This window comes from Oncorhynchus masou, unplaced genomic scaffold (genome assembly GCF_036934945.1).
Source record: "Oncorhynchus masou masou isolate Uvic2021 unplaced genomic scaffold, UVic_Omas_1.1 unplaced_scaffold_3625, whole genome shotgun sequence".
Classification (NCBI taxonomy): domain Eukaryota; kingdom Metazoa; phylum Chordata; class Actinopteri; order Salmoniformes; family Salmonidae; genus Oncorhynchus; species Oncorhynchus masou.
This window is the reverse complement of record NW_027010028.1, coordinates 24,307-36,317: the sequence shown is the minus strand read 5'-3', so window position 1 is coordinate 36,317 and position 12,011 is coordinate 24,307. Positions and strand designations below refer to the sequence as shown.

Genomic DNA, 12,011 nt, shown 5'->3' with positions numbered 1-12,011 from the left:
CCCCCTCCCCATCTGTTTCCATCTCCCCCCTCCAGTCCAGAGGAGGGGTCTGGTCTTACAGTGGGCCGCTGTGGAGGGGTTGTCCTGTCTTGTACTTGATAAGCTGAACGGATGTACGGTGTTGGTTCGCCCCGTCAGCAAACAGGACTCCTTCTGTCACCTCTCTGGCTTCCTTCCGCCCGTAAGAACCCCGTTTCCTCTTCAGCTGTCTGACCTGAGTTCTCATCAACCTTGGTCACGGTGGCTTTTAACCAACGGGCCCGTTTCACTCCCGTCATGCAGTGCCGTCCCAGAAGCCAATCAGGTTTGATATGGGAACGTCACAAACCGTAAAGACTCAGCACGACTGAACTCTGTTTAAACGTTCCTGTTCACCCCGTACCCAGTCGCTACAATAAGGACTTTCCGAGTGGATTAAATCGACCTCAGATTTGGCTTTTGGAGGGCGATGTGAATCATCAGGGAGCAATAACTCCAAGTTACATCCTGGTCCTGAGGGTTAGAGGTCAAATCTCTCGTCCGTAGATGGTTGTAAATTCAGCCTGTTGTTCGTACGATAAGTACAAAGGCCTACACAACGGCCAAAGAGGTATTAAACGTGTTCCCCAATGCGTTCAGCGATGAACCATCTGTATCGTCCAAGGTTGATGAAAGCCCAAACTCTTGTGATTGATGTGGAAAAGCGCTCTTCTTATCTCTTAATCAATCGCCTTCCTCGTAATTTAACGTTCTTTTCTTTCACTTGTACTGTAAAATTGAAATTGAAATATTTTCGTCGGTAATGAATTCCCCTCAAATCAACCGTTAAGATCGTTAACAGTAGATAGATGCTGCTTGTAAATCAGAGATATTATTTAACTTTGAATGTACTTCCTTGTTGTTGAGAGTACGCCCTGCAGAAGATGCCTGGTATCCTCTGCGGAGTTAAACTCGTTTCATTTAGAGACCAGACAGATATATTGATGTATTTTTTAGCTTCAGCGTGGCTAACTGCATCAGGCTGTTAGATACAATCACATACAGGCCTGGGACAGTCACATACAGGGATCAGTCATACAGTACAGGCCTGGGATCAGTCACATACAGTACAGGCCTGGGATCAGTACGGCCCAGGCCTGGGATCATACAGTACAGGGATCAGTCACATACAGTACAGGCCTGGGATCAGTCACATACAGTACAGGCCTGGGATCAGTCACATACAGGCCTGGGATCAGTCATACAGTACAGGGATCAGTACAGGGATCAGTCACATACAGTACAGGGATCAGTCACATACAGTACAGGCCTGGGATCAGTCACATACAGTACAGGGATCAGTCACATACAGTACAGGCCTGGGATCAGTCACATACAGTACAGGGATCAGTCACATACAGTACAGGGATCAGTCACATACAGTACAGGGATCAGTCACATACAGTACAGGGATCAGTCACATACAGTACAGGTCTGGGATCAGTCACATACAGTACAGGGATCAGTCACATACAGTACAGGGATCAGTCACATACAGGCCTGGGATCAGTCACATACAGTACAGGGATCAGTCACATACAGTACAGGGATCAGTCACATACAGTACAGGGATCAGTCACATACAGTACAGGGATCAGTCACATACAGTACAGGGATCAGTCACATACAGTACAGGCCTGGGATCAGTCACATACAGTACAGGCCTGGGATCAGTCACATACAGTACAGGGATCAGTCACATACAGTACAGGGATCAGTCACATACAGTACAGGGATCAGTCACATACAGTACAGGCCTGGGATCAGTCACATACAGTACAGGCCTGGGATCAGTCACATACAGTACAGGGATCAGTCACATACAGTACAGGTGTGGGATCAGTCACATACAGTACAGGGATCAGTCACATACAGTACAGGCCTGGGATCAGTCACATACAGTACAGGGATCAGTCACATACAGTACAGGGATCAGTCACATACAGTACAGGCCTGGGATCAGTCACATACAGTACAGGGATCAGTCACATACAGTACAGGCCTGGAATCAGTCACATACAGTACAGGGATCAGTCACATACAGGCCAGGGATCAGTCACATACAGTACAGGGATCAGTCACATACAGTACAGGGATCAGTCACATACAGTACAGGGATCAGTCACATACAGTACAGGGATCAGTCACATACAGTACAGGGATCAGTCACATACAGTACAGGCCTGGGATCAGTCACATACAGTACAGGGATCAGTCACATACAGTACAGGCCTGGGATCAGTCACATACAGTACAGGGATCAGTCACATACAGTACAGGGATCAGTCACATACAGTACAGGCCTGGGATCAGTCACATACAGTACAGGGATCAGTCACATACAGTACAGGCCTGGGATCAGTCACATACAGTACAGGGATCAGTCACATACAGTACAGGCCTGGGATCAGTCACATACAGTACAGGGATCAGTCACATACAGTACAGGTGTGGGATCAGTCACATACAGTACAGGGATCAGTCACATACAGTACAGGTGTGGGATCAGTCACATACAGTACAGGGATCAGTCACATACAGTACAGGGATCAGTCACATACAGTACAGGCCAGGGATCAGTCACATACAGTACAGGTGTGGGATCAGTCACATACAGTACAGGGATCAGTCACATACAGTACAGGGATCAGTCACATACAGTACAGGTGTGGGATCAGTCACATACAGTACAGGCCTGGGATCAGTCACATACAGTACAGGCCTGGGATCAGTCACATACAGTACAGGGATCAGTCACATACAGTACAGGGATCAGTCACATACAGTACAGGGATCAGTCACATACAGTACAGGGATCAGTCACATACAGGCCTGGGATCAGTCACATACAGTACAGGGATCAGTCACATACAGTACAGGGATCAGTCACATACAGTACAGGCCTGGGATCAGTCACATACAGTACAGGGATCAGTCACATACAGTACAGGCCTGGGATCAGTCACATACAGTACAGGGATCAGTCACATACAGTACAGGGATCAGTCACATACAGTACAGGGATCAGTCACATACAGTACAGGGATCAGTCACATACAGTACAGGGATCAGTCACATACAGTACAGGGATCAGTCACATACAGTACAGGGATCAGTCACATACAGGCCTGGGATCAGTCACATACAGTACAGGGATCAGTCACATACAGTACAGGGATCAGTCACATACAGTACAGGGATCAGTCACATACAGTACAGGGATCAGTCACATACAGTACAGGGATCAGTCACATACAGTACAGGCCTGGGATCAGTCACATACAGTACAGGCCTGGGATCAGTCACATACAGTACAGGGATCAGTCACATACAGTACAGGGATCAGTCACATACAGTACAGGGATCAGTCACATACAGTACAGGCCTGGGATCAGTCACATACAGTACAGGCCTGGGATCAGTCACATACAGTACAGGGATCAGTCACATACAGTACAGGTGTGGGATCAGTCACATACAGTACAGGGATCAGTCACATACAGTACAGGCCTGGGATCAGTCACATACAGTACAGGGATCAGTCACATACAGTACAGGGATCAGTCACATACAGTACAGGCCTGGGATCAGTCACATACAGTACAGGGATCAGTCACATACAGTACAGGCCTGGAATCAGTCACATACAGTACAGGGATCAGTCACATACAGGCCAGGGATCAGTCACATACAGTACAGGGATCAGTCACATACAGTACAGGGATCAGTCACATACAGTACAGGGATCAGTCACATACAGTACAGGGATCAGTCACATACAGTACAGGGATCAGTCACATACAGTACAGGCCTGGGATCAGTCACATACAGTACAGGGATCAGTCACATACAGTACAGGGATCAGTCACATACAGTACAGGGATCAGTCACATACAGTACAGGGATCAGTCACATACAGTACAGGCCTGGGATCAGTCACATACAGTACAGGGATCAGTCACATACAGTACAGGCCTGGGATCAGTCACATACAGTACAGGGATCAGTCACATACAGTACAGGCCTGGGATCAGTCACATACAGTACAGGGATCAGTCACATACAGTACAGGTGTGGGATCAGTCACATACAGTACAGGGATCAGTCACATACAGTACAGGTGTGGGATCAGTCACATACAGTACAGGGATCAGTCACATACAGTACAGGGATCAGTCACATACAGTACAGGCCAGGGATCAGTCACAGTACAGGTGTGGGATCAGTCACATACAGTACAGGGATCAGTCACATACAGTACAGGGATCAGTCACATACAGTACAGGGATCAGTCACATACAGTACAGGCCTGGGATCAGTCACATACAGTACAGGCCTGGGATCAGTCACATACAGTACAGGGATCAGTCACATACAGTACAGGCCTGGGATCAGTCACATACAGTACAGGCCTGGGATCAGTCACATACAGTACAGGCCTGGGATCAGTCACATACAGTACAGGGATCAGTCACATACAGTACAGGTGTGGGATCAGTCACATACAGTACAGGCCTGGGATCAGTCACATACAGTACAGGCCTGGGATCAGTCACATACAGTACAGGGATCAGTCACATACAGTACAGGTGTGGGATCAGTCACATACAGTACAGGCCTGGGATCAGTCACATACAGTACAGGCCTGGGATCAGCCACATACAGTACAGGGATCAGTCACATACAGTACAGGTGTGGGATCAGTCACATACAGTACAGGGATCAGTCACATACAGTACAGGCCTGGGATCAGTCACATACAGTACAGGCCTGGGATCAGTCACATACAGTACAGGCCTGGGATCAGTCACATACAGTACAGGCCTGGGATCAGTCACATACAGTACAGGGATCAGTCACATACAGTACAGGGATCAGTCACATACAGTACAGGGATCAGTCACATACAGTACAGGGATCAGTCACATACAGTACAGGCCTGGGATCAGTCACATACAGTACAGGCCTGGGATCAGTCACGTACACTACATTAGACCAGAGCCCTATGGGCCCAGTAGGGCACTACATTAGACCAGAGCCCTATGGGCCCAGTAGGGCACTACATTAGACCAGAGCCCTATGGACCCAGTAGTGCACTACATTAGATCAGAGCCCTATGGTCCCAGTAGTGCACTACATTAGACCAGAGCCCTATGGACCCAGTAGAACACTACATTAGACCAGAGCCCTATGGGCCCAGTAGGACACTACATTAGACCGGAGCCCTATGGGCCCAGTAGTGCACTACATTAGACCAGAGCCCTATGGACCCAGTAGTGCACTACATTAGACCAGAGCCCTATGGACCCAGTAGTGCACTACATTAGATCAGAGCCCTATGGTCCCAGTAGTGCACTACATTAGACCAGAGTCCTATGGGCCCAGTAGTGCACTACATTAGACCAGAGCCCTATGGGCCCAGTAGTGCACTACATTAGACCAGAGCCCTATGGACCCAGTAGTGCACTACATTAGACCAGAGCGCTATGGGCCCAGTAGGACACTACATTAGACCGGAGCCCTATGGGCCCAGTAGTGCACTACATTAGACCAGAGCCCTATGGACCCAGTAGTGCACTACATTAGACCAGAGCCCTATGGACCCAGTAGTGCACTACATTAGATCAGAGCCCTATGGTCCCAGTAGTGCACTACATTAGACCAGAGTCCTATGGGCCCAGTAGTGCACTACATTAGACCAGAGCCCTATGGGCCCAGTAGGGCACTACATTAGACCAGAGTCCTATGGGCCCAGTAGTGCACTACATTAGACCAGAGCCCTATGGGCCCAGTAGTGCACTACATTAGACCAGAGCCCTATGGGCCCAGTAGTGCACTACATTAGACCAGAGCCCTATGGACCCAGTAGTGCACTACATTAGACCAGAGCCCTATGGGCCCAGTAGTGCACTACATTAGACCAGAGCCCTATGGGCCCAGTAGTGCACTACATTAGACCAGAGCCCTATGGGCCCAGTAGTGCACTACATTAGACCAGAGCCCTATGGGCCCAGTAGTGCACTACATTAGACCAGAGCCCTATGGGCCCAGTAGTGCACTACATTAGACCAGAGCCCTATGGACCCAGTAGTGCACTACATTAGACCAGAGCCCTATGGGCCCAGTAGGACACTACATTAGACCAGAGCCCTATGGGCCCAGTAGGACACTACATTAGACCAGAGCCCTATGGACCCAGTAGTGCACTACATTAGACCAGAGCCCTATGGACCCAGTAGTGCACTACATTAGACCAGAGCCCTATGGGCCCAGTAGTGCACTACATTAGACCAGAGCCCTATGGGCCCAGTAGTGCACTACTTTAGACCAGAGCCCTATGGGCCCAGTAGTGCACTACATTAGACCAGAGCCCTATGGGCCCAGTAGTGCACTACATTAGACCAGAGCCCTATGGGCCCAGTAGTGCACTACATTAGACCAGAGCCCTATGGAACCAGTAGTGCACTACATTAGACCAGAGCCCTATGGGCCCAGTAGTGCACTACATTAGACCAGAGCCTTATGGGCCCAGTAGTGCACTACATTAGACCAGAGCCCTATGGAACCAGTAGTGCACTACATTAGACCAGAGCCCTATGGAACCAGTAGTGCACTACATTAGACCAGAGCCCTATGGGCCCAGTAGGACACTACATTAGACCAGAGCCCTATGGGCCCAGTAGTGCACTACATTAGACCAGAGCCTTATGGGCCCAGTAGTGCACTACATTAGACCAGAGCCCTATGGAACCAGTAGTGCACTACATTAGACCAGAGCCCTATGGAACCAGTAGTGCACTACATTAGACCAGAGCCCTATGGGCCCAGTAGTGCACTACATTAGACCAGAGCCCTATGGACCCAGTAGTGCACTACATTAGACCAGAGCCCTATGGGCCCAGTAGGACACTACATTAGACCAGAGCCCTATGGACCCAGTAGTGCACTACATTAGACCAGAGCCCTATGGGCCCAGTAGTGCACTACATTAGACCAGAGCCCTATGGGCCCAGTAGTGCACTACATTAGACCAGAGCCCCATGGACCCAGTAGTGCACTTCATTAGACCAGAGCCCTATGGACCCAGTAGTGCACTACATTAGACCAGAGCCCTATGGGCCCAGTAGTGCACTACATTAGACCAGAGCCCTATGGACCCAGTAGTGCACTACATTAGACCAGAGCCCTATGGGCCCAGTAGTGCACTACATTAGACCAGAGCCCTATGGGCCCAGTAGGTGGCTTTGTGAGTGTGGTATTGGTGTATCAGGTGACATGTTCATAGGAAGTGTTATCTTAAAGCTCTGGTCTTTGACAGGAGATTATCCATTGTAGTCCAGGAGTTGGTTTAATGTGTCTCAGTTGGTGTTTATGTGGTGTTCCACTGTGAACCTGTTGTCTCCACCTCCTCAACCCCTCCACCAATCAGACAGCAGCCAAGGTCCTGGAGGTTTCCTCCCACCAGCAGCACGGATTCCTGTCCATCACATACACCCAGGTTACAATTATTATTACAATAGTTATTATTGTTGTTGTTTATATTAGTATGTATTAATTGTTATTAGTATCATTATTATTAGTATTTATTATATATTCATTATTATTATTATATATTATTATTATATATTCATTATTATTATTATTATATATTATTATTATATATTCATTATTATTATGTAGTATATAGTCATTATTATTATTATATATTATTATTATATATTCATTATTATTATTATTATTTATTATAGTCATTATTATTATTATTATTATCATCATTATTATATATTCATTATTATTATTATTATTTATTATATAGTCATTATTATTGTTATTATTATTATTATTATTAATATATATGCATTATTATTATATAGTATTATTATATAGTAGTTATTATTATTATTATTATTATTATTATATCATTATTATATATGCATTATTATTATTATATATTATTATTATTATATATTATTATTATTATTAGTATTATTATATATTCATTATTATTATTATTATTAATATATATGCATTATTATTATATAGTATTATTATATAGTAGTTATTATTAGTATATATTATTATTATTATTATATCATTATTATATATGCATTATTATTATTATTATTATTAGTATTATTATATATTCATTATTATTATTATTATTAATATATATGCATTATTATTATATAGTATTATTATATAGTAGTTATTATTAGTATATATTATTATTATTATATTATTATTATATATGCATTATTATTATTATTATTAATATTATATATTCTTATCATTATTATTATTATTATTATTATTATTGTTATTATTATTGTTATTATATATTATTATTTTTATTATATATTCATTATTTTATATGGTAATTGTATTATTATATATTCATTATTATTAGTATTATGATGTATTCATTGGTATTATTATTGTTATATTGTATTATTGTTATATTACTATTATAATTATGTATTCATTAGTATTACTATTATAATTATGTATTCATTAGTATTACTATGTATTCATTAGTATTACTATGTATTCATTAGTATTGCTATGTATTCATTAGTATTACTATTATAATTATGTATTCATTAGTATTACTATTATAATTATGTATTCATTAGTATTACTATTATACTTATGTATGCATTAGTATTACTATGTATTAATTAGTATTACTATGTATTATTATTACTAGTAGTAGTAATGTATTTATATAAATATGACCTTCTCCAGGCGGTCACCAGAAACGTCCGCCACAAGTTGACCACGCGGCTGGAACGAGAGGATCCTCGCGGGGCCCAGCGTCTGACGGAGGGTCTGGCTGACGGGTCTCCCCACTACCTGAGAGAGATCCTGCTGACCGCCCAACCTTTTGACCTTGTCCTCTCCTGTCCCTTCCTGGCCACCGTAGCCGGGGTGTTCCACGCCTCGCTGCCACGACGATACCGGGACCTCGGCAAAACGGCGGGCCAGCCGATGAGAAGTCACGCCCTGACGTCGCGCAGCCTGCCGCTGCTCTATGTCAACACATCGGTGATCAGGGTGTTTTGTCCCTGGAACCCGGACGGACAGGACAGACACACAGGTAAGACTGGACAGACAGGACAGACAGGACAGACACACAGGTAAGACAGGACAGACAGGACAGACAGGAGACACTAGACAGACTGGACAGACAGGACAGACAGGACAGACACACAGGTAAGACTGGACAGACAGGACAGACACACAGGTAAGACTGGACAGACAGGACAGACAGGACAAACTGGAGGGGATCCATGGACTGACTTTTTAAAGGTCATGTTCACTGATTTATTGAGGCTTTCTAGCTATGGCCTCTGATGTTGAGCCAGAGAAGATCGACGTTGTACTGTACAAAACCCTCCTGTAGGTTTTAACTCCAGCCCTCCAACCCTGTTCTTGGAGAGAAACCCTCCTGTAGGTTTTAACTCCAACCCTGTTCCTGGAGAGAGACCCTCCTGTAGGTTTTAACTCCAGCCCTCCAACCCTGTTCTTGGAGAGAAACCCTCCTGTAGGTTTTAACTCCAACCCTGTTCCTGGAGAGAGACCCTCCTGTAGGTTTAACTCCAACCCCCCAACCCTGTTCCTGGAGAGAGACCCTCCTGTTGGTTTTAACTCCAACCCCCCAACCCTGTTCCTGGAGAGAGACCCTCCTGTAGGTTTTAACTCCATCCCTCCAACCCTGTTCTTAGAGAGAGACCCTCCTGTAGGTTTAACTCCAACCCCCCAACCCTGTTCCTGGAGAGAGACCCTCCTGTAGGTTTTAACTCCAACCCCCCAACCCTGTTCCTGGAGAGAGACCCTCCTGTAGGTTTTAACTCCATCCCTCCAACCCTGTTCCAGGAGAGAGACCCACCTGGAGGTTTTAACTCCAACCCTCCAACCCTGTTCCTGGAGAGAAACCCTCCTGTAGGTTTTAACTCCAACCCTGTTCCTGGAGAGAGACCCTCCTGTAGGTTTTAACTCCATCCCTGTTCCTGGAGAGAGACCCTCCTGTAGGTTTTAACTCCATCCCTGTTCCTGGAGAGAGACCCTCCTGTAGGTTTTAACTCTGACCCTGTTCCTGGAGAGAAACCCTCCTGTAGGTTTTAACTCCAACCCTGTTCCTGGAGAGAAACCCTCCTGTAGGTTTTAACTCCAGCCCTGTTCCTGGAGAGAAACCCTCCTGTAGGTTTTAACTCCAACCCTGTTCCTGGAGAGAGACCCTCCTGTAGGTTTTAACTCCAACCCTCCAACCCTGTTCCTGGAGAGAAACCCTCCTGTAGGTTTTAACTCCAACCCTGTTCCTGGAGAGAGACCCTCCTGTAGGTTTTAACTCCAACCCTGTTCCTGGAAAGAAACCCTCCTGTAGGTTTTAACTCCAACCCTGTTCCTGGAGAGAGACCCTCCTGTAGGTTTAACTCCAACCCCCCAACCCTGTTCCTGGAGAGAGACCCTCCTGTAGGTTTTAACTCCAACCCCCCAACCCTGTTCCTGGAGAGAGACCCTCCTGTAGGTTTTAACTCCATCCCTCCAACCCTGTTCCTGGAGAGAGACCCTCCTGTAGGTTTTAACTCCAACCCTGTTCCTGGAGAGAGACCCTCCTGTGGGTTTTAACTCTGACCCTGTTCCTGGAGAGAGACCCTCCTGTAGGTTTTAACTCCGACCCTGTTCCTGGAGAGAGACCCTCCTGTAGGTTTTAACTCCAACCCTCCAACCCTGTTCCTGGAGAGAGACCCTCCTGTAGGTTTTAACTCCAACCCTGTTCCTGGAGAGAGACCCTCCTGTAGGTTTTAACTCTGACCCTGTTCCTGGAGAGAGACCCTCCTGTAGGTTTTAACTCTGACCCTCCAACCCTGTTCCTGGAGAGAGACCCTCCTGTAGGTTTTAACTAACCCCCGTTGTAACATCATCATGAAGCGTTGGTGATTTGTATCAGTTGTGTAATTCTAGGACCAAAACCAAAAGGTGTCCTCAGGGGGGGCTCCTCAATAGGGGGGGCTCTTCAGGGGGGCTCCTCAGAGGGGCTACTCAGGGTGCTCCTCAGGGGGCTCCTCAGGGGAGAATCTCAAGGGGGCTCCTCAGGGGGGGCTCCTCAGTGGGGCTCCTCAGTGTCAGAGGGGCTCCTCAGGGGGGCTCCTCAGTGTCAGGGTGGCTCCTCAGGGGTGCTCCTCAGGGGGGCTCCTCAGGGGGCTCCTCAGGTGTGCTCCTCAGGGGGCTCCTCAGGGTCAGGGAGCTCTTCAGGGGGCTCTTCAGTGGGGCTCCTCAGTGGGGACTCCTCAGTGGGGGCTCCTCAGTGGGGGCTCCTCAGTGTCAGGGGGGCTCTTCAGGAGGGGGGCTACTTAGGGGGGCTCCAGGACCCAGTTTAATGAACCGCTGGTCTAATGCATGTCATGGTACTGAAGTGTACATGGTCTGTCTGGGTCTGATACCCTCTGTGTGTTGTGTCTCCCAGAACCCCAGCTGAGGAGAGAGAGAGAGGACACTCTGGTACTGAAGATAGGATCTGTCAGCGTTGCCCCCCAGGCAGATAACCCTCTGACCAGAACCGTGCTGCGCAAGGACATCTACCAGTGAGTCTATTCTACTACTCTCCTCTCCTCCTTCCTCTCTCCTCTCCTCCTCTCTCCTCTCCTCCTTCCTTCCTCTCTCCTCTCCTCCTCTCTCTTATCCTCCTTCCTCTCTCCTCTCCTCCTCTCTCCTCTCCTCCTTCCTCTCTCCGCTCCTCCTTCCTCTCTCCGCTCCTCCTTCCTCTCTTCGCTCCTCCTTCCTCTCCTCTCTCCTCTCCTCTCCTCATCTCTCCTCTCGCCCTCCCTCTCTCCTTTTTCTCCTCCCTCTCTCTTCCTCCTCTCCTCTCCTTTTCTCCTCCCTCTCTCCTCTCCTTCCTCTCCTTTCCTCCCTCCCTCCCTCTCTCCTCCTCTCCTCCCTCTCTCCTCTCCTCCCTCTCTCCTCTCCTGTTCTCCTCCCTCTCTCCTCCCCTC

General features: G+C 46.9%; 1 protein-coding gene across 1 annotated transcript; it reads left to right on the top strand.

Annotated features, from left to right (window-relative positions):
* Positions 1-42: 42 nt before the first annotated feature.
* LOC135534592 (intermembrane lipid transfer protein VPS13B-like) lies at positions 43-11,607 on the top strand (the record flags this gene model as incomplete). Its single annotated transcript, XM_064961539.1, has 4 exons — positions 43-181; positions 7,448-7,516; positions 8,764-9,115; positions 11,486-11,607. Coding segments are annotated over 4 exons (682 nt in total), but the record flags the coding sequence as incomplete, so codon positions are not given.
* Between the last annotated feature and the right edge of the window lie 404 nt (positions 11,608-12,011).